General features: G+C 47.9%; 1 protein-coding gene across 1 annotated transcript in view; it reads right to left on the bottom strand.

Annotated features, from left to right (window-relative positions):
• KCNK1 (potassium two pore domain channel subfamily K member 1) overlaps positions 1-27,528 on the bottom strand; it is a 47,258-nt gene extending 19,730 nt beyond the window's left edge. The window contains exon 1 of the mRNA XM_027597167.2: positions 27,087-27,528. Within this exon, the coding sequence (XP_027452968.1) occupies positions 27,087-27,441 (355 nt within the window). The 5' untranslated portion in view covers positions 27,442-27,528. The remainder of the gene's footprint in view (positions 1-27,086) is intronic.
• Between the last annotated feature and the right edge of the window lie 356 nt (positions 27,529-27,884).

Below are 27,884 nucleotides of genomic sequence, written 5' to 3' on the forward strand. Positions count from 1 at the left end.
AAAAAAAGATTCTTAATTATATCTGCAAGACCCTTTTCCAAATAAGGTCACAGTTAGGGGTTAGGCCACAACCACAAATTTGGGGGGCTGCCATCAACCCAGTACAACACTGTATTTTTTTAATAATGAAAATTATATCACATCACTCATTAGATCAAAATGCTCCAATGACTTTTCATTGCAAGTAATAGAAAAAGAATGTGAACTTAAATTCCTTGCTATGTTTTCTAAGACTCTATAGGATTTGGCTCCTAATTCTGTGACCAAATTTTCCCACTACTATCTCCCTCACATACTACCCTGTGGATACACCAGCCTTGTGTCTGTCTTCAGAAAGCCCAAGCTCTGACCCCAGAGCCTTTGCATGTGCTGTTTCAATAGGTTTCCAGGATTGGTACCCTCCTCCTCATTCTGGTATCAGACTCAATATCACTCCCTCAAGAGAAGGCTCCCAGGTCACCCTCCCTAAAGTGGCTCCATCCCCTCCCAGTCACTGAAGCCCATTATCCTGTTGCAGTTTCCAAACATCTCCCTACTTAGTTATGTGCGGACTGCCTCCCCAACCAAAATGAAGACAGGGCCCTTGTTAGTCTTGTTTACTGTTGTATGCCGAAGCACCTAGAAAAGGTACTTCGCCGGTAGGGTGCACTTACTACGTATTTGTTGACTGTGTGAATCAGGAGGCTATCTGTTTGAGGAGCACCATAAAACCCCCCGAGATGGGTAACAGTTTTATTGTAAAGAAACGTGAAACACAATAGCTCTTTGGGGACTGTACCATCAGGGGTGATTTTGTCCCTCCACATTCTAAATATTCTACACTGAGCATGACTGGGGGGTGGGGTGGGGAGAGGTGTGGGGTGACCTTGAACAATGCCCTGTCTGGAGATGACTCTAGAAGCAGTGCCCATATATGGACCCAGTCACATCACACCCATGCAATGGGGGCGCTGGGGTGGGCAATTTTAGCTACTCCTGCCTACCTGATCTAAGACCCAGCGGGGCGGGCAGCCCACACCCATTTAAGAAATCCAGGTCTCCATTCACCCCTCAGCTGGTATCACTGTCTGAGGATAAGATCAGGAAAGTGAAGCCCAGCAAGAGAGGAAGCACAGCGTTTAAAGGGAAAAGTGCTAAAAATAGGAGCTCGTCAAGAGAAAATGGTGCACAATGGAAGGAAAAGTAAAACTGAATTCATAGAGACATGATTTCCAGTCAGTGTGCAGTGAGTGGGCCATTCTCTCACCCCCAAACTCCCAACCAGCCATTTAATTTCAACTAATACGTACATGCACCCGCTCGCCCCCTGCCCAAAGTCCCCGATCCATATATACTCCAAGCCCCCACATCTCTCATCAAACCCAGCCCTCCATTCCCAGCCACCTAGCCACGGACCACAGCTACCTCTAACCCAGCATCTAGATGGACTGGCCAGCTCCTGCACCTGCATTCCCCCGGTTAGAGAACAGCCCCCCTGCCCAACCCACCAGCTGCCTAACAGTAATCCCCAACTCTTTCGGCCTCCCCCCTAACATTCAAGGGGACACCGAGAGCCATTGACTTTGGAAGAATTTCCCCAATTTCTTCCTTTTTCTCTATCACCCCCATGATGTTTTAGATGAGGCCTCTATTATCATCCATCCCCTGTATGAAGAGCCCCTGCTGGCTTTTCTCCCCAACCTCCCACACTGCCATCTCTCACTGCAAAAGGATAAAATTCAGATCCCTCAGGTGAACGCTTGGTGCCCACGTGTCCAGCCCCCCTGCTGGCACAGGGCTGGATCAAAGAGAACCCAGGCATGTTCTCAGGACACCCTCTGCCCCTCACACTTCCGCGGTTTTGCACACGCTGCTCCCTCACCTCTCTCTGACCTGTCCCCAAGCCCCTCAGGCGTTGGTCCCCGCATGGGCTCCCACAGCAGGTGACACCCAGGACCCAGAGGTCAGCAGGGCTGCACACTTCCCTTCCTCGCTGCCCCAGAAGCCAGGAGCTGACCGCCTGACATAGCTCCGGCGAGGCAGATAGAAGTGGGAGTCCGCTGGAGGGAAGCTGGTTCGGGGAAAGCTTTGTTTCCTCCTGTCTTTATTACAGACAGCATGCCTGGAGCTGGGTGCCCAGCCTGTGACTCTCAGGGGCTGGCATGAGGGTGAAAGCCCCCTGGGATGAAGGGACCAGCCAGGCTGAGCAGCTAGACCAACACCAGCAACTGCTCCCAGGCCAGACTGGAACTTTGGTTGACCACAGCTGAAAGCAATCTTAATTGGTACAGTGACTTGTATTATAACAATCAGTTTACATGTTTCTTTAAGATATACTTGATCCCTGGGGCTCTTAGCTTATTTCTCTAACTCTGGAACCCAGCTCGGAGCCTTGCGGGTGGCAAGCTCGCACAGCTACACAAGGCTAGGAGCTTGCCCAGGAGGAAAGCAGTCCTAAAAGGCTGTTACCGGCAGACCCGAGACAGTCTTGACCTTCACTCCTAACGTTTTCCCAGAAAACCACCTCCTTTGGAACAATGTACAGGGGTACCTCCCCAAGAGATGAAAAATACATACGTAAGATGTAACCAGATTTCCATCATGGGGAAATTAGTTCACAGGATCAGAACGTAATTTTTGAGGCCAATTCATTTTACCATTAACATCTAACTATAACTAATGACTTCCATGTCTGTTTTATCTTTCAATGGAGATGAAATTAGCAAGATAATGAGTCTGCTGAATTCAAGCTAATCACCAGGTCAAAAAGCAAGGCTGGGCTTCCCAAGAGTCCCTGAGAGGGTTCAGCAATGAAAATGCCAATCACTCCTTTATTCCTTACCTGGTCAGCCTGCGATAAACCAGTCTGAGTCAAGCCCACACGGACACTGATATTGTGCAACTGCTATTTCTTATAAGTGTTTCCACGCCTTTTCAAATCTACCCGTCGTGCAAAAAAAAAAAAAAAAGTTAAATTTTATCAAAGAACTAGTTTCCAATTTATTTAAATGTTACCAAAAATGTTTAATGCCTCATACAAGTATCATATGGCTTTTTGTCACTGTTGCTTCCCACACACTTGGGGGATCACAGTCTTTCTGTTTGGAGAAGAGAATTCTCAACTCAGATCTCTCTTCGGATGCATTTGCAAAGTCCCCTTTGCAGATCCTCGCTGGAAAAACGAGAATATTGAAGTAATAGCAGTGCTCCCCAACAAATGCTTACTTTGTAATCTCTCTTTTGCATTCATTCCTCAAAGCCCCAGATGAGCAACGGCATAGAGCAAGAACTGAGGATCACGATCAGGCCAGCGGGCGAGTTCCAACCTGGCCCTTGTATAGGAAGGAATCTGCATTCGGTACTGCTTTGCAGAAAGGAGTTTTCAGGATAATATCCAGGAGTACAAAGTGAAAACCCAAACTGAAACCAAGCAAACACGAGAACAAACCACAATGTCAAATTCATGGGATAACTGATAGCCTGTGGTTTTACAAAAAAACTGGACCAACTTAAAAAGCACTGATACCTTTCTCCAGATTCCCTCGGGAGGAATATCAAGTATTCGACCCAAACAAACAAAGAATGTTCAATGCTTTGTCAGACGTTAGATTCTTCTAACTTTAAAGATTCTCGGCAGATAAGTGAGCAGGAAGTTTGGTGGTGAAAAGGAGGGTATCTCTTGTGGGAGAGGGTCCACCAGGTAACATAAAGTTGGAAGATCAATCCCTCTCCTATCTACACCCAAAAAGCAAGAATAAGAGTTTGACTGTGTTGGTTGTGATGTTCAGGTCTCTAGGACACACCCATAATGTGCCAAAGGCTTTTAGATGCTTTAGATGCTGCAGGTTCTTCAAAGAAACAGGTTCAGAGCCACACTCCTCTTATCTTATGAAAAATAAAGATTTGGAAACAGAAAAAGAGCATCTTAAAAAATGCAAAACAGTGTATTATTAGAGGTCAACTGAGTAGTGAAAAACGCTCCACATAAAAGAGAAAGAGGCAGGTTAGCCCATTCTTTGATCTGGTCCAGATTCAGGGTCCCATGAATGCAAAACTCAAATCCTGAATATTCAACTCAAATCCTGTATATTCGCCTCTTCTCTTGGTGCATCAGGACCTGAGCCCAGTTGTGGAGCCAACAGCCATGCATAAATACAAACGTAGGTGCAAAAATGTGGGGAGAAGGCTTCTGAAGACTTTTGGTCAGAGCCAACTAATTATCATCGGGCTTATGGTTTACTTTCCCAAACAGTGAGTGGTATCATTGGTTTTGTGGGCTATTACCCTGGGGCAGCAGGAAAAACCTATCTGCCACTTCTGTGGACACACATACTCCCCCTTCGAGCCAAACGTAGGAAGCACAAGCTGCCTGGAGGAATCATGTGAATTCCTCCCTTTCTAAAAATATTACTTTCTGGCACACAACACTACCGAGCATGGCTCAACCTAGTCATCAAGCCCGTGGCTGCAGGACTGGTATATGCATCACGTCCTGCGCTGCACCAGCTGGGTCCCCCCAAGCCCTGCACCTGTGCCATCGGGCAGCCCGGTCAGAAGGGCCGGTCAGGAGACCCTCCTTCGGGGAGGCTCGAAGCTGCTGTACAAGAGAGTTTATTCTGCAGGCTTTAGTCCCATCTAAGGAAAGGGAAACATTCTCGTGTGTGCTAAACCATAATTTCTTGAGCTGGTCACTTCTTTTCTTTTGTTTTTTGAAACTGATCATCACACACACACACACACACACACACACACACACACACACACACACACACACACACACACACACACACACACACACACACACACACCCCAGAGAAAGAAGAGAGTCACTTTTTCTTCTTTTCCTAACCCACAGCTTCATGTGACATCAGGAAACAGCTCCCTTGTTTAGGGTAGGCACACTGTAGAGTCAGGGGGAGTGAAGGCACATGGGGTCCCCCCACTTGAAAGCACCTCAATCAGACACTCCATGGGCTTTGTTTTACTACGTAAGACATGTAAGCCAACGGCGGTGGCTATCCAGACCAGTACTATACTAACTTTTAAAAGCAATGCTCCCTTTGGATAAACAACACAAGGAAAAAGTAAACCCATCACGGGAGAGAGTCTGGCTTCTCCGGTTAGGGGAGGGCGGACAACCCTTTATGATTTTTGTTTTTCCTGAATATTCTGTCAAGCATTAATTTCTATAATTTGCATGATAAATAAATCTAAAATATAATACTTAGTACTCATACTGCATATCCCTCCCTTCCCCCAGAGCTGTGGAGAATCTCTGCTCTTAGGAGCCTTAAATGTTGAATCAGCCCAGTTAATAGAACCATTTAAAATGTAAAATGAGTTTCGTGCGCCTCAAATGACTGAATTTAATTTACTTTGAATCCAGAGGCTCCCAAAAGGCCGTGACATTCTAAAAAAGCAGAATTCCTATGGCGTCGGTTTCATACAGATGAAAATCTCATCACTGGCCAGGCCCTGGGAAACACGCCACAGTCAGGAAAATCCAACTTGAAAGTGTGGTAACTCTGTGTTTAAGAAAAGATGAACCCACCCGCCGCCATATGGAAATTTTGATTTGAAAGAGCTCAGAGGCTAGCTTGGAAGAAATGATGGTGAAAACTGAGAGATGGGCAGAAAAACTGGCGAAGGAAATCGGTGAATTGTTTAAACTCCTTTTGTCTCCATTTCTCCTTACATTGTCCTCTCACTGAGAAAACAGAAACCCACAGGAAAGAACTCACACAAGAATGCACTGGCCCATCTCTGCAGCCCATGACAATGACCCCCGGCCTTTCTCTTGCGTTTCTGAGGCCAGCTCTCCCCAAGAGCATGAGATCCCAGACCCACTCACCCAGCCCAGGACACAGGCCAGCAAGTTAGCCTGCTCTCCATAGACGCTGCGCACTCTCCTGTCCTATATAAATAAGACCCTTGTATGACCCTTCTCCCACCCACCACTACCCTCCCAGATACCACCCGTTTTTCTGTTCCTTAGAAACCAGTATCGACCTCCTGCCTTCAGATCATCACCTCTTTCTCTCTTTTTTTTAAATAGACTTTACTTTTTAGAGCAGTTTCAGTTTCTCAGCAAAACTGAGCAGAAGGTACAGAGAGTTCCCATATACTCCCTGCCCACACATGCACAGCCTCCCCCGCTGGGAGCGCTCTCCGCCCGAGGAGTACATTTGTGACAGTCGATGAACCCACACCGACACGTTATTACCTCCCAGAGTGTCCGCAGTTTACGCTGGGGTTCACTCTTGGTGCTGTATGGTCTATGGGTTTAGACAAATGTATAATGACACGTGTGTACTGCTGGAGTGTCACGAAGACTAGTTTCACTGCCCTAAAACTCTGTGTTCCGCTCATTACACACCCCCCAACCCCTGGCAACTGCTGTTTTTACTGTTCTCCTAAGTTTTGCTTTTTCCAGAATGTTACAGTTGGAATCATATACTATGCAGCCTTTCGAGCCTGCCTTCTTTCACTTAGCACTTAGCAATATGAAGGTTCCTCCAAGTCCTTCCGTGGCTTTGTAGAGCATTTCTTTTTAGTGGTGAATAAATCCATCCATTCTGGATGGACCACAGTTTATGTACTCAGCCACCTACCTAAGGACACTCTCATTTTCATTTTCTTTTGAATCTAACTCAGATTGGGCTTTTATCCCCACCAACCCAGGACCTCGCCCTTGCTAAATCTTCATGGTAGTCTTAGCCTTCGCCCGCTGACCCAACAGTGGCATCTGACACCACTCACGCACGCCTCCTCGCAACGTCTCCATTGTTTTCTTTTTAAGATTTTATTTATTTATTTGTCAGAGAGAGAGACAGCACAAGCAGGGGGAGCGGCAGGCAGAGAGAGAAGCAGGCTTCCCACTGAGCAGGGAGCCTGACGCAGGGCTTGATCCCAGGACCCTGGGATCATGACCTGAGCCGAAGGCAGACGCTTAACCGACTCAGCCACCCAGGCGTCCCAACATCTCCATTACTGACTGCTTGGCCTCCAGGCCATGGCGCTCACCTGGCTTTCCCATGACATCACCAATTGCCTCTCTGGCTTCTCAATCGATCCCTCCTCTTTCTGACCTGTTATGCTGCATTGCCCAGACAGACCCACACATCCAACCATTGCTTCAGGATCTCCACTTGGCTGCCCCCCACCCCCGCCGCCGCCCCACGGCATCTAAACTTACCATGTCCCCAGGTGAGCTCCGGGGTCTCCTTCGCCACCTCCCAACCTGCTATTCTGGGTTTGTCCTCTCTTCGGCACCTCCATCTCGCTGTGGCTCACGCCCAAAACCCTATGGTCATGCTCTCTCGTCTTGTTTCCTCACTTTCACCTATGTCTCATGCATCAGCAAATCCTCTACTGACTCTACTCTTATGGCCTACGCCATGGAAATCTCTCCGAAGACCACGGTCCACCAACGGGTCTCCCTGATATGTCCAGCCTCCTATACTCTGTTCCCCAAATAGAAGCACAGCAACCTTGGGAAAAAAGTCAGACTGTATTACACTTCTGCTTCAAATCCGCTGGCGGTGCTCAGTCTCTCACTCACAATGAGACCCAAAGTCCTCATTACGGTCCGTATGGTCTTACATGATATGAACCCCCACATCACATCTCTCGAACTTCATCAGCGACTATACGCTGCTGTTCACCCAGCTCCAGTCACATGGCCTCCGAACTCCACGGTAGGCATACTCCTGACTCAGGGCCTTTGCACATGCTGTCCCTGCTGCCCGGAATGGTCTTTCCTCGACTATCCATTTGGTTGGCTTACTCACTGACTTCAGGTCTTTATTCAAAAGCTGCCTAACTCAGAGAAGCCTACACAAGCCACCTTATGAAAAATATCAATGATCCCCTCAAATTCAAACCTTACCTCACCCTTCCCTGTTTTATTTTTTTCCCTAGCATGTATTTTATTTACTTATATTGATAATACTGTCATTCTTCCCTTCTTGGAAATATATTCCACGGTGGGAATTGCGGTCTACATTGTTCCTTAATGTTTTTCAGTGCTTAAAAATGTGCCTGGCGCAAAACAGGCGCCTGAAAGGTTTATTTATTTATTTATTTTAAGATTTTATTTATTTATTTGACAGAGAGAGACACAGTGAGAGAAGAAACACAAGCAGAGGGAGTGGGAGAGGGAGAAGCAGGCTTCCCGCCGCTGAGCAGGGAGCCCAATATGGGGTTCGACCCCAGGACCCCGGGATCATGACCTGAGCCTAAGGCAGATGCTTAATGACTGAGCCACCCAGGCGCCCCCTAAAAGGTTTTTCTATTTAAGTATTAAAGAATGCATGTGAATGAGAGAGTAAATCAAATCAAATCCATATCTTAATCTTTAACAAAACCCCCAGTTACTAGGTTTGGGGCCTCACTGATGTGTTATTAACCAGATCACATGGGAAGAAGTATCAAAATTTCAAATAAAATATACACAGCTGTGATGTTCTACTGGCTTAAACTCCCCATTTTATTTAACCACTTAGAAGTACGAAAAGCAACAAAAATGGGATGGTCTTGGAGCCAGGTTCCCTTTGGGCAAGGAGTATTTTGCGGCTTAAATGAACACCAAATGTGGCTTTTGTTTTGGTCAGATGTCATTAATTATTGAGTATGCCAGGCTGAACACACCCTCAGGGGTATGCAGGGTTACTCCCACCTATGCCGATATGCATGTAAAACATTTCTACAGAAAAGATTTTTTTTTCCATTCAAAGGCTGATAATTGCTATTAACAATTATTAAAACGGTTCCTGAAATAGAAAAAAAAATGGGTATTTACCTGTCAGCTTTTATTTATTTACTTATAGATTTTTTTTTAATTTTCATTTGACACAGAGATAGAGAGAGAGAGAGAGAGAGAGCATGAGCAGAGGAGAGACAGAGGGAGAGGGAAAAGCAGGCTCCCAGCCGAGCCAGGAGCCAGACGTGGGGCTTGATCCCAGGACCCTGGGATCATGACCTGAGCCGAAGGCAGACGTTTAATCATCTGAGCCACCCAGGCACCCAAAAGATTTTATTTTTTAGAGCAGTTTTAGATTCACAGCAAAATTGAGCAGAAGGTACAGAGAGTTCCCATACACGTCCTGCCCCCACTCATCCACAGCCTCCACTGTGATGCATCTATTAAAACTGATGGACCTACGATGACACATCATCATCACACAGAGCCCACAGTTTCTCTTAGGGCTCACTCTTGGTGCTGTACAATCTATGGGTTTGGACAAATGCACAATCACATGCATCCATCATTACAGTATCTTCACTGTCCTAAAAATCCTCTGTGCTCCACCTACTGTTCCCTCCCCCCACCTCAAGATAATTCCACCTTAATGCACTGGCCTATACAACAGACAGGTTAGACCAGAGGATTACCTACATTTACACCTTCTACTTTTGGAATTGGGCCAAGGGGCAGAAGCACTGAGTAGCAATGAGGGTGAAAATATGTCAGTTTAACTTTGGAAGGAAACAATTGTTTCTTCCCATTGAAAGGGTTGCATCTGGATGAAATGACCACTTCGGTATTCAGATGCCTGAGCGGGACACACTGGCAAAGTGAAAACCTTAATCAGGCATCTGTGTACTCCCAGGAAATGATGATCTTGATTTTCCTTCAGCTTTTCATTAATTGATTTGAAGGAAGCGTAAGTACAGGTTCATCAACCCCAGTAGAGGTTTCTGGTGATCCTTTTACCAGAGAGGAACCCGAGCTCACAGAGTGTGAAGGTCACCATATGCCAGGCAGCCGTGGCCATAACAATCCCATGAGCCCTGCTTCTACTGAACACCCTGCCACCAAACCTCCTCAACTCTCTCGAAATCTGTCCGACTCTCTCAAAAGTCCTCCCGGGACTGTCAGAGCATTTGGACTTGAGTCCCCATTCTGCCACTTCCCGTTTCTGGTTAAACAAGACACATTCTCCGGTCAATTTCACATCTGTAAAACCAAGTCGATGAAGGTCTGCTCTGCTATCCACACTCCAAAGTTTTAACAATCAAAGAAAGAAACGTTAATGAGAGCAGCTTGAAAAATTTCAAAGCAGTATCGAAACGTAAATATTCTTATGGAGTGTGTACTTCTTTCTGTCCCCTCCTTATATTATTGTCAGTGCCAAACATCTGTTGTCTTGCACCCAGTAGAGACTCTGTAAGTGTATAAATGGGACTACTGTTTTGCTGTGGACAGATGAGTATTCTAACACACCACCCCACCAGCCCCTCCTAAAAGCCACGATGGTTTTCCTGGGCGCCTACCATTAACCATCATGTGCCTCTTGTACCCCTCCTTTCTAATCATCTCCCCAAACCTCGAAAACAAACCAAAAATCCCCCAAAAAACAAAACACGGAATTTTAGACACTGGAAACTATCAAAGCTTGTCTTGTTTTCAGACTATCTCTAAACACTAATTAAATTTACTATTTTACAGGGTATTATTCAAGATTTTGGACAAATTAGCTCCACAATTTATTCTTCTATAGAGAAAGATCAAATAGACTCCAAATTCTCTTACAAAACTGGCAGTTTAAGGAACGTGTAAAGTCAAGTATTCTTAGATTCAAGAGTATTTCTCGAATTCCTCAGAAAAACATACACGAGGTTTAAATGGACTAGCAACGTTTCCCAAGTATAATTATGCTAGTCTGGCTTTAGTAATGTACTGACCTACAGGAAAATGCCTGGGGAAGAGCCCTAAAATATATACTCTAATGAAGTTTTCTTCTTAAAAATGTCAGGTTTTTTTTTCTTAACATGTTTTTACTGTTTCACACCTGCCAGAAGGATGTAAATGACAAGTCCGTCTAATAATAGGGTAGATTTCGAAGGGTCACAGAATGAACCAGTATTTGCTGTAATGCTCTCCAGCCCGGCTTCTCAAGGACCTCACCGCTACTGTCATACACAGTTCATGCATTCATCAGTACCATTTTCACTGAGACGACGTATGGAATCAAACCAAAGTTAACAACGGCTAACCCAGCCTCTGCAGGGACCCACAAGGAAGCTCTGCCACAGAGCAGGTGGACACGAGATGCCGGGAAGCCAGCTTTCTTAACATTTCTGAGAAGAGAGAGTACAGTCTCCCGGCTCCTGTCTTTAGAGGACAAGACTGTTTCAGAGATGAGAAGCTCCCCACCCCACCGGCAACTAAGTTCTGAGAGCTGACTTGCAAGGGAACCTGATGAAGAAGAAATGCTGGAGGCAAACCAAGCAGAGATGCGGGCCAGGAAGTGCGCCGGGGGCACCTTCTGGGAGAAGGGGCACAAACCCAGGGTAATCAGAAAAGAGTGGCCGTGGCCTTGAGACTGACACATGGACAACAGAGGCCCCCAATTAAGTGAAGTACAAAGAAGCATGTCCAGTGGCTGGGCCGCAGCATGTGGTCAGCTAATGGTAGTAATTACTGGAATCATGGACCAGACCCCTTGTGAAGTCCGAGCAGCAAGCAGGGGACAAACCACTGCCCGGAGAGCCAGCAGCAGCATCTGCACTGACCTCAAAAAATGCACCCTTGAAGGCTCTTGCCCATTAACTGGCCTTTCCCTTCTACCTGGTCAAAATGACTAATCCAGCATTATCTGTGATATCATCAGGTGATTTGGTTGTTTGCATGTCAAAACGTTATTAGCTTCAAATCAGAACTGATATGTTTAGGGGGGGAGAAAAGGAGAAAACAGGGCAACTCTGTCCATGTAAACGTGAATTTGTGCAGAACACACCGTGTAAGGAATCATTCCTTTGGGCAGCAGCAATGAGAGAACATTCCCTGAACTGAGTGGGCAGAGCACCAAGTAACCAATGCTAAGAAGCTCTTCAGCCAAATGTCATTTTCGCAATGAGCAGGACACAAAGCAGTGTTTTCCTTCTGGAACGAGCGAGCGGTACACACGCAGGAGCAGAGAACCAGGGGGACTTCCTGTCACGGCGTCTTGGGCAGACGCTGCCGGGTTTGTGCTGCGGGAGGTCCCAGGTGCCTTTTAGGGCCAAGGGCTCTGTAGCGTCCAGAGCAGCCAGTTCCTCCAGCCCCAACCAAAGGGGGCCAAACCAGAACACAGTCTCCGTTGCTAAAGCTTCTAGAAGGCACAACTCTCTCTACCTCTCCATTTAATGGGAAATGGCGCAAAACCTGCTGGGGAAAAGGTAGACCCTACGGGCATTTAATGAGAGCGAACATAGGAAAAAGCCCAACGTCTGAGAACATCAAGGATCTTTCTTTAGGAACACACAGCTAGATTCTAGCCCAGCCTCATCTCACAGATGAAGAAATGAGTGGGGGCTGGAAACACCTGAAAACAAATAAATGGTCTCACTGTGTACCCCAATACACACCACCTCTTTCTTTTTTTTTAAGATTTTTTACTTATTTATTTGAGAGAGAGAGAATGAGAGATAGAGAGCTCGAGAGGGAAGAGGGTCAGAGGGAGAAGCAGACTCCCCGCTGAGCAGGGAGCCCGATGTGGGACTCGATCCCGGGACTCCAGGATCATGACCTGAGCCGAAGGCAGTCGCTCAACCAACTGAGCCACCCAGGCGCCCCCAATACACACCACCTCTTAAGACACACAGAGCAGACAGATGAGGACAGGTGACTTGATCATACTCTTAGACAGAAGGGAGAAGGGCTTTCAAAACCACCCTGCACACAAGCCAGGAGAACATCAATTAAATTCAGGGTGAGCTCACGGACCTCCTCGAGGGGCAGGCACAGTCAGACTTTATTTTTTATTTTATTTTATTTTTTGCTTCTGAGCTGATAACTGTGGAGCTTAAAGTCCTATCATCAAGGAGAAACATAATGAGGCGGACCTAATCAAACTGTGTGCCTAGAGTCTCGGTTCTCAGCCTTTCCCCCCAACAGCTACCCAAACACTAGCTATCCAGTGAGGGGCTCACTCTCATGGCCATACCCCGATGCTGTCAGAACCCCACCATTTGGTGGCAACGGGAAGCACGCTGATCGTCAATAACCATCACGCCTATTACAATTACTAGTTACCAACCGGACGTATAAATGAGACAGACTGTGGATGATGCCTGATTCTCGGGGCCAGGTGTCTTCCTTTTCAAGAAAGCATGTTAGAATGGAAGGGTGACATTACTATAGGAATAATCAACCTACTCTAAATATTTCCAGTAAATCTTTTGGAAATACCAAAGCTCACTTGCACAAGCAGCTACATTATCAGTCTTCGATGGGGCTCTTTATTGCTCTGAGGGTGCATGTGACCCAGGAGCCTTGGAGTGGGGGGCATGTCCGACCCCGAGATTTACCAGAACCGATGCTCAGAGCTTACACGGCAGGTTTTGAAGAGATTAAGAACCGTGATCAACTTTGCTTTGCTTGTCAAACATGCCCACATACTGGTCTCTCTCTCAGGTCCTTTGGGCAATAAACCTTGGCTACAAAAACTACCTGTGCACATGTGGGTTCAATACGGAACCTAGTTCTTGAGTCTACATCGTTCAAATAAGGTGACAAGGGAAAAAGGAAACTGCAGGTATGACCGCGTGTGCAATTTAAAAACAAAAAACAAAACACATCTGATGAGAAAGAAAATAAGATGATAAATGTAAGGATTTATGCTAGGGGCGCCTGGGTGGCTCAGTCAGTTAAGTGTCCAACTCTTGATTTCAGCTCGGGTCATGGTCTCAGGGTTGTGAGACGGATCACCACGTTGGGCTCCACGGTGGGTGTGGAGCCTACTTAAGATTCTCTCTCCCTTGGCCCCTCCTCCAACTAAAAAATAAAAGGATTTACGCTAAGTGGTGCCCTTTCCTCAAAGCATTTATGAGTCTCATACAGTTCTTTCACCCCAGCTTCCCCATGAAGTCAGAACAGACCTGGAATACTGGACACCCTTAAGCAAAAAATAAAAATATTGAGAGATTAAAGAGAAGCCAGACATCCTTATCCTGGCCTGGGTCCCATGCACTAAGAAATTACCTTGAGCAATGACAAAATGCAAAGAACTATATTTACAATACCTGGGTTTCTTCTTACCACAACATCTTCACTAAGTTACAGCTTGGCCACCCGAGAAGTGGGCTACAGTGGGGATTTTAGTAGGTCAAAGAAGAATTTACTTAAAGCAGATTAACAGCAAGAACATGATGTAGGGAACGACTATTCTATTAGAACTCTCTCAAACTATTTAGAAATGCGCATTTGTAACGAACTGAAATCCTAATTACAAATCACGTTAAGAATACAGCCTCGAGGGCTTATTCATCATCTCCTGGCTGAATCCGTGAGAATGTGGGGTGGAGGACCCAGCTCCCCACAGCTCCCTGTGGTCCCCAGAGGCACACCTGCAAGTCTGGGGTCTGGCCAACCACACATGTGTGAGGAGGTGAAAGAGCACAGAACTGGGGCTTCTTCCCTTCAACGTTCCCTGCTACATACACACCTGGAAAGCCCTTACAGTCTTATTTACAGCAACAACTTGGCTTCTCACCCAGGCCTCAGGGTGAGGCTCGGCGTCCGGGCTGAGAAAGTCTTGCTATGCCAGCCCAGGATTATCTCCCTTATCCAACACCCACGGTGCCCCAAGGCCCAGGAGGTCCCATTTCTGTCTGCTCAGGCCTTCCCATGGCTCTCCCCACCCCATCCCTGCAACTCTGCCTTCACATCCCGGGGGGCCCTCTGGGCAGTTCTTGCTCCTCTCCTTGCTCACTCCTCCACAAGCCAGGCGCCTTGTGTGTGAGTGACTGCCAAAGCCTCAGAGCCATTGCTGCCCGACTCCAGCTTTTCCTGTTTCCCGCCAGGCTGCAGGCCAGATTGGCTGTCACGGTGCAGTTCGGGAAGCTACATGGCTCCCTATTGCCCGCGGAGTGAAGAGCAAACTCTGCTTCCCATGGTTGAAGCCCTCTGCCTCCCCCTTTCTGCCTCCTGGCTGCCACTGGCCAACACGTAGCTCTCGGCCTGGGGAGGCTGGGATCCTCACGCTCTGCGGTCAGGCTCACCCCCTCTTCCGTCCGTGCTGAGCATTATGTCCCTTTCCTTAACTGTCCTTTCATCCACCCCACCCGACCGAACTGTGCCCCCAAGCTCCTTGTTCACCCTGGTCCTCTCCTCCCTGCATACTTCAGCCCACAGTGGTCACCCCCTCAAAATCCCATAGCTGTTGCCAGAGCCCCACTCAATTCAGCAGTTAGCTCTCCACGAGTTTGATATTTTAGTCTTCCCCCCACTGGGTTGCAGACTTTTCAAGGCCGGGGCTTATCCTTTTATGTGTTTGTTTGTTTGTTTTTAATGTGCCACCACCTGTTGGGCACAGGGTAGGCAAGTCAACCTTCCAGAGACTAGAACCATAGAAGCGCAGAGCCTGAAGAGGATCCTTAGCCCTTTCATCGAATCAAGATGAAACAACTGAACTCTGGAGACCTTATCAGTGAATTTGTGTTGCTAACAACTTGCCAGAAGAGAACCCAGACCCCCCTCCGCCCCAGGCCACAGATCAATGCTTTTGCACCTCTTATGTCCACTACCCCTCACTTATGCCGTTGGGCCTTATTTCTTAAAGTTCCCTGAAAAACATTTCTATGTGACATTTTACTCAGTCTATGTAGGGTTTGGTCAGTATATCAGAAAGTAAACATTCCCCTACGAAAAGAATTCACAATTCTCACTTTTCACTCCATCAGGCTGTACTTTTCGAATATTAATTCAGTCTGATAGCAGGACAACTGTACTTGACAACTGCATTCCCTGGCTGAGGGAAGATCCACCCCTGCTCCCGGTTATGAGGGGACACTGCTCTGCACCGTTCCTGCCCTCGGAAGGCTGGGGGGGGGAGGCTGGGACACGGAGGAGGGACAGCACGGGATGGCAGAAGCATCTCCCCGGACACACACTGTCCCACCAGCCCCAGGTAAAGGGACACAGCCTTGCCAGGCAGGAGATGACTATCAGCACCCATCAACACACAGAACGCAGCTGAGTGACAGGAAGGAGAGAAACTGGACCAGCAAGTTCAGGTACAAATGTGTCTTTTCAGCCTCATTCCGATTACCTTCACAAATCATAGGTGTTCGGCCAGAGTTGCTGGAAGAACAGATGTAGATTTAGGTCACGTTTCAGAAACTACCAACCAACAGCACTCTGCCTTTTTTTTTTTTTTTTTTTTGGTAATTTTAGTTTTGTTCTTTCTTTCCACCTTTGTTGGTTCAATTTTTAAACCTGCACTCTGCCTTTTTTTTTTTTTTTGGTAATTTTAGTTTTGTTCTTTCTTTCCACCTTTGTTGGTTCAATTTTTAAACCTAAGACGCATTGCAGGGTTGCAGAGGTGGGGGAGTGGACCATGGGCCTAGCCTAGCGGATGACAGATTGCTCAGTCCACACAGCAGGACTCCTCCCTGCTGTTTGGGGGTGTGAACGCGCGTGGGCGGCATCCGCCCCCGGCATCCGCCCCCTCCAGCCACCTCCCGCAGAGTGGAGCATCTGCGCGGGCTGCCCGTGGGTGGGGCTCGCGTCCGGCCCTGGGGGGCAGGTAGGTTGTGACGTGGGGTCTCCTCACCCAGCTCAGAACTCGGTGGGGCCCTGTGACAGGGAGGCAGAGGGAGGACAGCCTCCCTGGCGCCTAGAATGAACTTAATCCCCCTAACCACAGTCTTTAAATAATTGAACGCCTTGGTAACCAGTGTTCAAACATTTAAAGAATTTTAGCTACAAGAGCGTTTTAACCTTTCAGTTCTGATTTCAAATATTCAGCTTTCCCTCCTGTTGGTCACAGGCTCAGGCGACATTAAAAATACTGTATTTGGGACCCGAAAGGCACACACCTCGGGTCATCAATGAGTAGCTGGGAACCATGTTATTCAAATTGGATTATTTCAACTGGTAATTCAGCAAACTTAAAACCAAGTAGGAGAAATGAAAATTACTCAGGTGGTTTGTAGAGTCACATGATCATTTCACCATCTGTTACAAACTGTAAATGTGTTTATTTGAGGCTGATCGACCTCCTAAAATGCTTAGATGGATCCCTCATGGGGAAAAAAAAAAAATTATGTTTTTCTTATTTACTTCCTAAAAACAGAAAAGACCTACGTTTATTCCCTGGTAATTTATTTAATGTTAGCTGCTCCTAAAAAAGTGCACTGAAGATATTTATTTATTTTTATTCTTTGGACTATATATAATGCAAATTTTAAATTGAACTATTATGTCAAATACTAAATACCCTGTTGTTAAATTAAAAAAAAAAATGAAGGAAATCCTTCTCCCCCACACCCCAGTTTTCCATACAGACTTAGATATTATTAATTTAGAAAATATTAGAGTTCAGATACTCTTTCTTAGCCTAGAAGTTGAAGTATTTTAAATTACTATTAAATGTATTTATCAGGGGCGCCTGGGTGGCTCCGTCGTTAAGCGTCTGCCTTCGGCTCAGGTCATGGTCCCGGGGTCCTGGGATCGAGCCCCGCGTGGGGCTCCCTGCTCCGCGGGAAGCCTGCTTCCCCCTCTGCCACTCCCCCTGCTTGTGTTCCTGCTCTCGCTGTGTCTCTCTGTCAAATAAATAAACAAAATCTTTAAAAAAAAATGTATTTATCAAATGGCAACTTGGCCCAGAGAATTCACCTACTCCCTCCGGAACACCTTTTCCCTCCTCTCCACCTATGGACACACTATTTCTCTTTCAAGGCCAAGTTCAGGTATCACCCCTCAAAAGCTTTCTTCAACTCTGCAGTCCGGGGAACGACGCACGGGACGAAACCTGACATCACAGCTGTTACAGGACAAGCCTGGCGCTCGTGAGGCCACATCAGCGTGAGTGCAGCCTCGTGTGGACCCCAAATACTCAGCAGTGACCTCAAGTCTGACGGGCCCGTGACTGAGCTCCAGACCCTCCATCCAAAACCTGCTCCTAACCCTGGCCTTCTGTCTCCAGCTGGGTGGGACAAGGACCAAAAACCGTGGGAGTCATTCCTGATTATTCTTTCCCCAGCACCTTATATCCAGTCCATCGGCAAATCCCGTTGGTTCCACCATCCATTTGTATCCGAAATCTCACCGCCTCTCACCACCTACTCCCACCGCCTGCTCTAAAAGCCACCCAACAGGCTTCATCCGGGGTATCGTTAACTGTTCCGCTTTGGAACAGAGCAGAGCCCGCTTCTGTGCAGCCCCTTCGGCTTCCACCCTTGCCCTCTGACACCTGGTAGAACAATGGGTCAGATCACGTTACCCTTTCGCTCAGGCCCTCCCAGGGCTTTCCACCTCATTTAGAGAAAAGCCCAAAGCTTTGCGGTGGCTGAAGACATGCCACCCCATCTGCCCCCTTCCCTTCTCCTTGACCCCGTCACTCGCTGACTTACTCAGCGCCAGCCATGATGGCTTTCTAAGCCGCACCTCCAATGCGGGGACTCTGTTCTAGAACAGTTCCCCAGAGGGCCGTAAGCTGGAACCCTTTAATTCAACCCCATTCTGACGCTATCTACTTGGAGACAGCATCAGATCCCGCAGGTGAAGGGCTCAGTCCCACCAGACTGGGGCACTTGAGACACCTGTCAAGTCCCGGTTGTCCGCGTATTTCTGACTTAGCAGCCGTAAATCTGAGTTCCTGCGATCCCTGCCTCGGGGTCAATTAATTTGCTAGAGCAGCTCACGGAGCTCAGGAAAGGAAAACAGTCTGTTTGCTAGGTCACTGGTTTATCATAAAAGGATGTAAGTCAGGAATAGACAGAGGGAGAGAGGTACATAGGGCGAGGTTGGGAGGGTCCCAAGTGCAGGAGCTTCTGTCCCTGTGGAGTTGGGGCGCGTCCACCTCCTAGTGTGGATGTGTTCACCACCGAGGAGCTCCCCGAATCCCTTGCTATTGGGATATTTATGGAGGCTTCCTCATGATGACAGGACAGAGGATTAACTGCATTTCCAGCCCCTTTCTCCTCTCTGGATGATGAAGGTGGGGCTGAAAATTCCAAGCTTCTAATCATGCCTTGGTCTGTCTGGTGACCAGCCCCCATCCCGGAACACAGGCCGAGCTACCTTATAGAACAAAAGATTCTCCCGGCCTCTCATCAGGAACTTACAAAGGTTTTAGGAGGTCTGTGCCAGGAACTACGGGGCAGAGACCAAGATGTATCTTCGATTATCTCCCACGTAGTCATCTTATTTACCTTACGTCCTTCCTCCTACTAGACAGACATCCAGGAGGTCAAGATCCCTAAGTGCCCGGAGCAGTACCTGGTGAACCTAAGTGCTCAATAAATATTTGCTCAAGAATGCACACCTCTCTCCTCTCTTTAGATCACTCAGGGCCTTCCACAGTGTACTGAGGATATACGAGGCACTCAGAACTGTCTTCACATAAATACCTGCAGAAATTATTGAAGCCACGTGGGCCTGTTTCCTTATCAAGACAATGAAAATTAGATCTAAGGTCTCTTGAAAATGAGTAACATCTTTAGAAATTTCCTCCTTTTACAAAAGAGGAAATAGATTCAGACATGGGAAGAAAATGTCCCTTCCTCTGCACTTATTGAAGACCTACTGAGTGCTAGGAATGCAACATGAGGCCAAGATAGTGCTCATTCTCAAGACCTCTCTTTCAGGGAGACAGACATGAAAACAAATCATTTCCGTCCAAGGTGGTAAGTGCTGTAACAGGAGGAATGGAATATTCCAATATAAGGTGGTATACAAGATGTCATGGGGACCCACAGGCAGAGGAGAAAGAGCAAGAACAAAGGGGGTGTGGGTGTGGGAGGACAGGGAGCAGAGCCCACTTCTGTGCAGCCCCGGGAACTGTGGGTGCCCAGCTCAGCATGGCCCAGGGCGGCACTCTTCCCTGGGATACGGGCACCTCTCCACCCTCCCCGCCCCTCCCCTCCTCAGTGCACGCTTGGACCAAAGGTCTCCCCCCTCAGACAGTGTTGCAGACTCAAACCAGAGCCTGAAAAAATCTCGAGAGGCTTCCATAAAGCTGAATGGAGAGGGAGCTAAGGTGTCACCTTGAGTAAACAGCTTAACTTGGGTCCCATGCCACCTAAGCATTCACAAGGGACAAGCATTCTAATTAGGCCTCCAACCCTTCTTTCTTTCTTTCCTTTCTGTTTTTTTTTAGTTGAAGTACAGCTGACACACAACATTCACAACATTACATTACTAACAGGTGTACAACACAGCGATTCGACAAATCTGTACTTTAATTCTTATTTCTAACCTGCAATCCACTGACCACACTCAGAGAAATAAAAAACGCGCGTTTTTTTTTTTTATTGCACGTTTTTGTTTTCTCTGCTCTGCACCCACCAACCATGTCCATATTGACTTTACATTACCAGGGTCACTGAGTCCCTGGGGAGCTTTCTGCCTAAACTCATCACCAGGTACCAACAACTAAAGCTGCACAGGCTTCAGAATGTAGGTTTTTTGATTTCACAAAGCAAGTCAACCCTAGCCAGAGTGCCCAATGCAAACAGTTAGAATCTGATGGGGGAAGCAGGCAGACAGTAGCCGGTGAGGAAACTCTGCCAATGTCAACCACAGGCCAATTAATCTCTTTGGTATAAGAATTGATTACGTTTCACAGATTAAAGAATGGAAACATGACTACAACTAGAAAATACGAGACTGCTGGTCTGACTCATGCCCAGGGACAGAATCACAGTCCTTTCAGCTCTGCTTCCTCTATCTATGCCTCCAAATCCCCCTTCTCCCCATTCTTCATTTCGACCTTGGGTCAGGGGCATGGCCCCGCACCCACAGAGAGTGCCCACCAACTCTGAGGACAAGGAATCCGCCCACAATGAATAAAGAAGTCAGAGCACGAACTGAGTCTGGGAGACAGAAGCATCACGGAGGTCTAGAGGACACCCCCAAAGTTGCCTGCTTTTTGATAAGGGGACAACCCTTATCTCCCACCGGTAACAGACAGGATGATCGTGGCAAACTCAGCAGAGAAGTTAAACACTCCAGCATCCCATGGATTTGGCTACAGTTGGGCTCGAACGATGTCTCTTAAGAATAAAATCTAGCACAGTGCAATCCTATGCCAAAGAGAGGGTAGGATACAGACAGTCTCTCTGAACCCAAAACCGACCTGCAGGTAGTTGAACCATGTGAAATCGCCGTATGGGTCAAAACAATCAAGCACCAGCAATTTCACATGCTCCGAGCTTAGAGTCCTCTTCTGCACTACGGACAGCAGATGCTCTCCCCACCAAGAGAAGTCCAAGGAGCAGCGTCATAAAACAACTTGTCCTGAGAGGCACCAGATATCCCAGTAGATTACTGGGACCATAGAAAAGTATATTCTTGACAAGATTTACAGTTAAGTCATAAAAGCAAACGCATAATTTCTTTCCAGTTACTGCCATTTACAATGGCAACAGTAATGCTCCAAGGGTCATAAAACAGGCATAGATAACAGTAAATTTATAGTTTTGGGGAAAAAAAAAAAACCCTTCAAAATGCTAAAGAACTGATGTTTTATGGACAGGGATGGGCCTCACAGTAAGCACTAGGACATACTCTCTCTGACCATCCCTGGGTGGAAATGTATCTAGGATTTATTACACGTTTCTCTGCCTTCTTAAATAGAGGCATACTGAAGTGTTATTCTTGATAACTCAGGGATATCAATTATTCTGCTGTGTTCTAAGATAATGATGCCTTATTCACGCATATGAAGTTGTTGGTTGCAATGGCAAAGACATAAAAATTCTGTTTCTTGGGGCGGCTAGGTGGCTCGCTCGGTTAAGCGTCTGCCTTCAGCTCAGGTCATGATCCCAGGGTCCTCGGATCGAGCCCTGTGTCAAGCACCTTGCTCAGCAGGGATCTGCTTCTCCCTCTGCCAGTGCCCCTCCCCAGCACCCCTGCTCTCTCTCTCTCCCTCTGTCTCAAATAAATAAAATCTAAAAAAATAAAAAATAAAAAATTCTGTTTCTTGTGCTCCTATATTTGTGTTTGTTTGTTTTAGTGCAACAACAACAACAACAACAACAAAAAAAAACCCCACACAAGACAGTACTTCTGTGTTAGTTTACTAGGGATGTGACCTTTCCCTTAGGCTTGCCCAGAGCTGTGCCTTTCCTTCTTTAATCTGTTAGGGTGTTCAAAACCAGATAATTAAATTTGTTAGAACTAGACATAATGGCTCAAAACCAAGACCAAAGGCTCTCCTGTGAACAAAGAGCGCAAACTTCAGCACGTGGGATTTTAGATCTCTTTCAGCTGATAGTTTGCTTATTTGTTTCTGGTGGAATTTCTTTCCTCCTTGGCATTTCTGTTCCAGATATAATACAACACTTGCCACACACCTTAGATGAGGCAATCCTAATATGAGGTGTGGCTTTGTCAGCATTAAAAAAAAAAAAAAAGAGGCAGTGTCATAAATTTGACCAGAAGATAGTGACATCCTATGATAAACAATCATTTGCTCTGGAAGTGTTTGGGATGGTAGCAACTAATTTAAATTCTGCATACCACTGGAAAAAAAAAAAAAAAACAAACAGCACAAGGAAGTCTCAGATGCTAAACTGTCTTATAGAAAAAGTTTTCCAAAAGGAAGTACAGAACTTAGCACCCCTTACTCCAAGTTCCTTCCAGGTCTCATCTGAAAAGTGGGGTTCCGCAAACTTTTTCTGCAAAAGGCCAAGCAGCAAAATGTTTAGGTTCTGTGGACACACGTGGTTTCTGTCACAGAGACTCAGCTCTGCCGTTCTAGCTGCGCAGCAGGCAGAAACAGCACAAAAACAAAGGGCTATATACGGACATGAAGCTTTTATGGACACTGAAATCTGGTAAATTCCATAAACCTCTCATGTGTCCGGAAATATTACTTTCTTTTGATTTCTTTCTCTTTTTTAAAAAGATTTTATTTGAGAGAGAGTGCGCATGAGCGAGGGGAGGGGCGGTGGGAGAGGCAGACTCCCTGCTGAGCAAGGAGCCCGAAGTGGGATTCGATCCCAGATCGCTGGGATCATGACCTGAGCTGAAGGCGGACCCTTAACCAACTGAGCCACCCAGGAGTCCCTTTCTTTTAGGATTTCTTTTCAGACATCTGAAAATGCGAATCCCATTCTTAGCCGGGGGCCAGACAGGAACAGGTGGTGGGTGAGGTCTGGCCCAGAAGCTATCATTTGCTCACTGCTATTAGCTTCCAAAAGCTCAATACGTACTTGTTGTGAACAATAACCCGTTTCTCCTACTGAAAACAGTTTGAAAACTCAGGGTCAACCTGGCACCCCCATCTCCTTCTCCCACCTTCTCTTCCTGACAACAGCCAATATGCTGTAGCAGCTCCCTGACTGACTGAATCAAAGGCCACTGCAAAACAAGCCCAATTAAGTTCCTTTTCTGAGCACTTTATTTTTATTTATTTTTTAAGTAGACTCTACACCAGGCACGGAGCCCAGTGCGGGGCACGCGGGGCTTGAACTCACGACCTTGAGATCAAGACCGGAGATGAGATCAAGAACTGGACACGTAACCAGCTAAGCCACCCAGATGCCCCTCTGAGCACTTTAAATAAGAGTTCTAAAACCTCTCTTTGTAAAAAGGGACAAGGCAGCATCCTGATACAAGGCACCAAACTGACAGCAACCAGACCGAGCTGTCACCTGGACCCCTATTTACAACAGAGCAAAAGGAAGTGGCGGCCTGAGAGTCTCCTGCACACAAAACGATTTTTACCAAACATGGGCATGATAGAACCCTGCTTAGGGGGATGAATAAAGAAGCAAACTTACAGTACATGGACATGACAAACTGTTCCTAATTATTTCTTACTTCCCAAGCGTCACCTAGATGTTCCTTCATCCTTGGGGGAAAAAAAAAAAATCACAGTATTGATATGTGGAATTTGAGAAACAAGACAGAGGATCATAGGGGAAGGGAGGGAAAAATGAAACAAGACGAAACCAGAGAGGGAGACAAACCATAAGAGACTCTTAATCTCAAGAAACAAACTGAGGGGTGCTGGAGGGGAGGGGGGTGAGAGGGATGGGGTGGCTGGGTGATGGACACTGGGGAGGGTATGTGCTAGGGTGGGCGCCGTGAATTGTGTAAGACTGATGAATCACAAACATGTACCCCTGAAACAAATAATACATTATATACTAAAAAAATAAATAAAAATCAGAGTATCAAAGTTATGTGGGAAATACCTCAGTCTATAACGCCTCCTTTTGCTTTTTTTTTTTTTAAAGATTGTATTTATTTATTTGACAGAGAGAGAGACAGCGAGAGAGGGAGCACAAGCAGGGGGAGTGGGAGAGGGAGAAGCAGGCTTCCCGCGGAGCAGGGAGCCCGATGCGGGGCTCGATCCCAGGACCCTGGGACCATGACCTGGGCCGAAGGCAGATGCTTAACGACTGAGCCACCCAGGCGCCCTTCCTTTTGCTTTTATACAGCCCTTCCCTCTGGAAAGGTAAAAGGGTACCACACTTTCTCCTTCCATCCCCATACAGTTCCCTCATAGGTGCTGCTGTATCTTTTTTTAATCCAAGAGAAGTAAAGAGATGTTTGGTTGTTTGAAATAATTCAGAGTCCTTGGCTGAGCAGAGATGGAAGACAACATCCCTGCATCCCCAGCCTAAGTCTTCTTCTAAAGAGACCCTGAAGACTTTACCAGTTCCTCACAGACATGAGAGCTTGTACTCTCTGAGATGAGAACTTTCTGCCGTAAGCCCATTCGTGTTCCTGTGTTAGAGTGATTTCTACCAAGAACAGCAACTTTGTGATGCCCACCATCACAGCTCTGGACAAGCCAGGGCTTGACTGTACTGACAGACTGGGGGACAATTAGCTCAGTGATCGCCATCGACAGTGCTAGGAGAGTTAAACAAACAAAACCACAGCATGCCTTATATCTCCCTGAAAGAGAAGCATGAACCACAATTCCACTTCAACTTGTCTGGTATTTTTCCAGAAAACATTTTTCTAGTAATGAAGCAGACTGGCTTCATTCGACAAACTGTGTCTGACCCCCTGCCACCACACCAGTGTGTTGATACCACCTGGGACATCGAAATGTGCCAGATCCTGGGTCAACACAAAAATGTAGATTATTCTGAAGCTTAATGGAACTCTATTTGAATGAATAAAGTCAATTCTACCAATGACAAGAATTCATTGATTTGCTGACTTTACAAACCCGAGCGGCACATTTTTTATCTAGTGTATCCTTAAGTGCCCCTTGCACCGATTTCCTAAGTGAACTCTTGTTTTGCATTAAAACAGCCCTTCTTGGTAACTACAATGTAATCTGAATACCAATAATAGTACCACTTTTTTTTTTTTAACAGGCACTGCAGTTTTCCTAATTTTAAAAAAGGGAGGAGAGGGAACCTGGGAAGTCTCTATTCAAGATGTAAACTCCTATTTTTGAGATTTAATTGGCTTTAATTTAATATAACGAGATTAGGCATGAGCTGTGTCAGTCATGCCTAGTGACTGACCCAGTAAAAGCAAACACATTCTTTTCCTCATAACACTGTTCCCATCGGGTTCTGTCTTTAAAATACCATTACTTAGAAAACACTAAAAGTGATAATTACTCTTCACAATGTTTAGTCAACATTGTGACCCAGTTGGGAGACCTTCTGTAGCCAGATGGAAACACTCAGTGCTGCAGAGAATGAATGATTTTCAATTTAGAACCAATGTACTGCAAAGGAAAAGCATGGTGACTTCTAAATGATCCGAGGATGGGAGCCCGATAAAGACAATGGAAGCAGCCCTTGTCGAAATAAAACTAAAGACTGGTGTTGGCGAAGTTGAAAAGACAGCAGGGCTTGTTCGGCGCTAAGTTTAACATAGTCTCTAGAATATTACAACGCAAGCTGGAATTCTGTTTCCTGAAGTTTAGTAATGCACCCCAGACTTCTAAATCATTGTTTTACAGGATCTATATGGAAAGTGTACTATTACTCAGTACCACTGATTACCAAAACAATCAACTGGGTTTAGCCCAAGGGGATTACAAAGAAACGCCGGGAGCTGCCGAGGGGGTGGACTGAAGGAAGAATTGTTGCAACACAAAATTGATTCACCCGCTCCGGAGGTGGAGGTGGGGGTGGGAACGGGGGCGGGGGCGGGGGCGGGTCCAGTATTCGTAGCAGGGATTAAACGGGCCCCAGATTCCAGGACTACCCTGGTAACTAGGAAGTGTGTGACCTTGTTCAAGCCAGTATGGACTGTTGAAAGATCTGATCTCCTGGATAAAAAAGGGGACTTCGCTGAAGGTTCTTTGAGATACTTTCCAGGGTTCAAATATCCATTTATAAATATCTCCAACCAAGTGTGTGTGCCTCACTCAGCCCCTGGGAAAATTCAGCCTTCATTCATCTGATCCGACACAGCAAGGGCGCCCTGGGGCACGCGCCGGCCTCCGCCCTCACCCGGGGACGCTCCTCCATTCGTGAGCGTCCTGCGGGGTGAGTAGTGCGGGGGGGAAGTGTCGCTGCGAAGTTTAAGGGTGGCCTCGCACACCTAAAGTTGAAAAAACTGCTGAATCAGGGTGCCCCCATTTTGCCAGATCCGAGGCGATCGTGATGCTCCCTTCCCTCACCGCTCCTCCTACTCTGAAAAGAAACCGGATCCGCCTGTCCGCTCAGACAGAGGTCACCTGCGAAGAGCAGAGTGATGTCATTCGGCTACCCCTACAACCGCCCCCAAAACAGCAAAGTGCCGAAACACTAGGTTATCACCAAAAGAGAGGGCACCCTCGGGAAGGTGACCCTACAGCGCAGCCTCGATCCTGCGGGATGGGCTCAGGAGGAAGGTGAGCGCGCTCGGAGCAGTGGATAGTTTCCAGCATCCCCTCGCCGCGCCGCGGGGCGGCCGGGATGCTCCCGATTCCTACCGGTCAGTCAGGTTTAGGGTACCGCGAAAAATGCGACGCAGCCCTTGAAGCCCCTCTAGCCCCCCAGGCCGAAGGCTTTAGGGACGACCCCTCCCCAGGAGTTACGGGCGGCAACACCCAAGGCGTGTTCTGTGGCCTCGGCGCCGGCTTCCGGCTCCGCGGGATGTGAGCGCCGCTGGAGGGCCCAGGGCGCCCGGGGCAGGGGGGAGACGGGCTGAGGGGCCGGGGCGCCGGGCCAGAGTGGCCGCGGCGACCGGCGCCGCGGCGGGCCTCTACCTGTGGTGGAGAGCACGGTGCTGGCGAAGAAGAGCGCGGACGTGAAGTCCCAGTTCCAGTTGCCCGAGGCGTTGCTGAGCACCGACACGCCGTAGTTGCTGGCCTCCAGCACGCGGCCCAGGAACTGCTCGAGCTGCTGCTCCGACAGGCACTCGTGCTCCTCCAGGAAGCGCCGCTTCAGCTTGCGCAGCTCCTGGCGCAGCAGGTCCTCGTAGGGCAGCTCCACCGATGAGAAGACCACGGCGCCGAAGACCAGGTAGAGCAGGTAACCGAGCACCAGGAAGGCGAAGCACCAGGCGGAGCGGTGCCGCTCCACCAGGCGCACGCACGAGCTGCCGGCCAGGGACTGCAGCATCTTCCCCCGCCGCCGCCGCCGCCGCCGCCGTCGCCGCCGCCGCAGCCACAGCCGAGGCCCACACCGCAGACCGGCCCGCGAGCGGCCCGCCGCCCCTCCGCAGCTCGGCCCCGCCCCGGCCCCGCCCCGGCCCGCCCCGGACGGCCCCGGGCCCGCCCCCTAGCCCCGCCCCGGGCCCACCCCCCCTCCCACCGCCCACTCCCCGAAGCGCGCCCTCCGCGCTCCCTGGCGGCGCGGTCTGCCTGGGATTGGCTCGCCCGGGAGAGGTTTTTCTTCCTTCTTTTCCTGTTTTCCGGCAATATAAAAGGCCCCGATGATGTGGCGCTGACGTGGTTGCCGGCTCAGGTAACCCGAGAGTCGGCCGAGACCGCGTGGCAAACTTGGCCGGACCGCCCGGGCTGAGCGCGCGGCTCGGGGGCCCCCGCCCACCGCGTGGTGCAGCG

The sequence above is a fragment of the Zalophus californianus genome, chromosome 15, assembly GCF_009762305.2.
Source record: "Zalophus californianus isolate mZalCal1 chromosome 15, mZalCal1.pri.v2, whole genome shotgun sequence".
NCBI lineage: Eukaryota > Metazoa > Chordata > Mammalia > Carnivora > Otariidae > Zalophus > Zalophus californianus.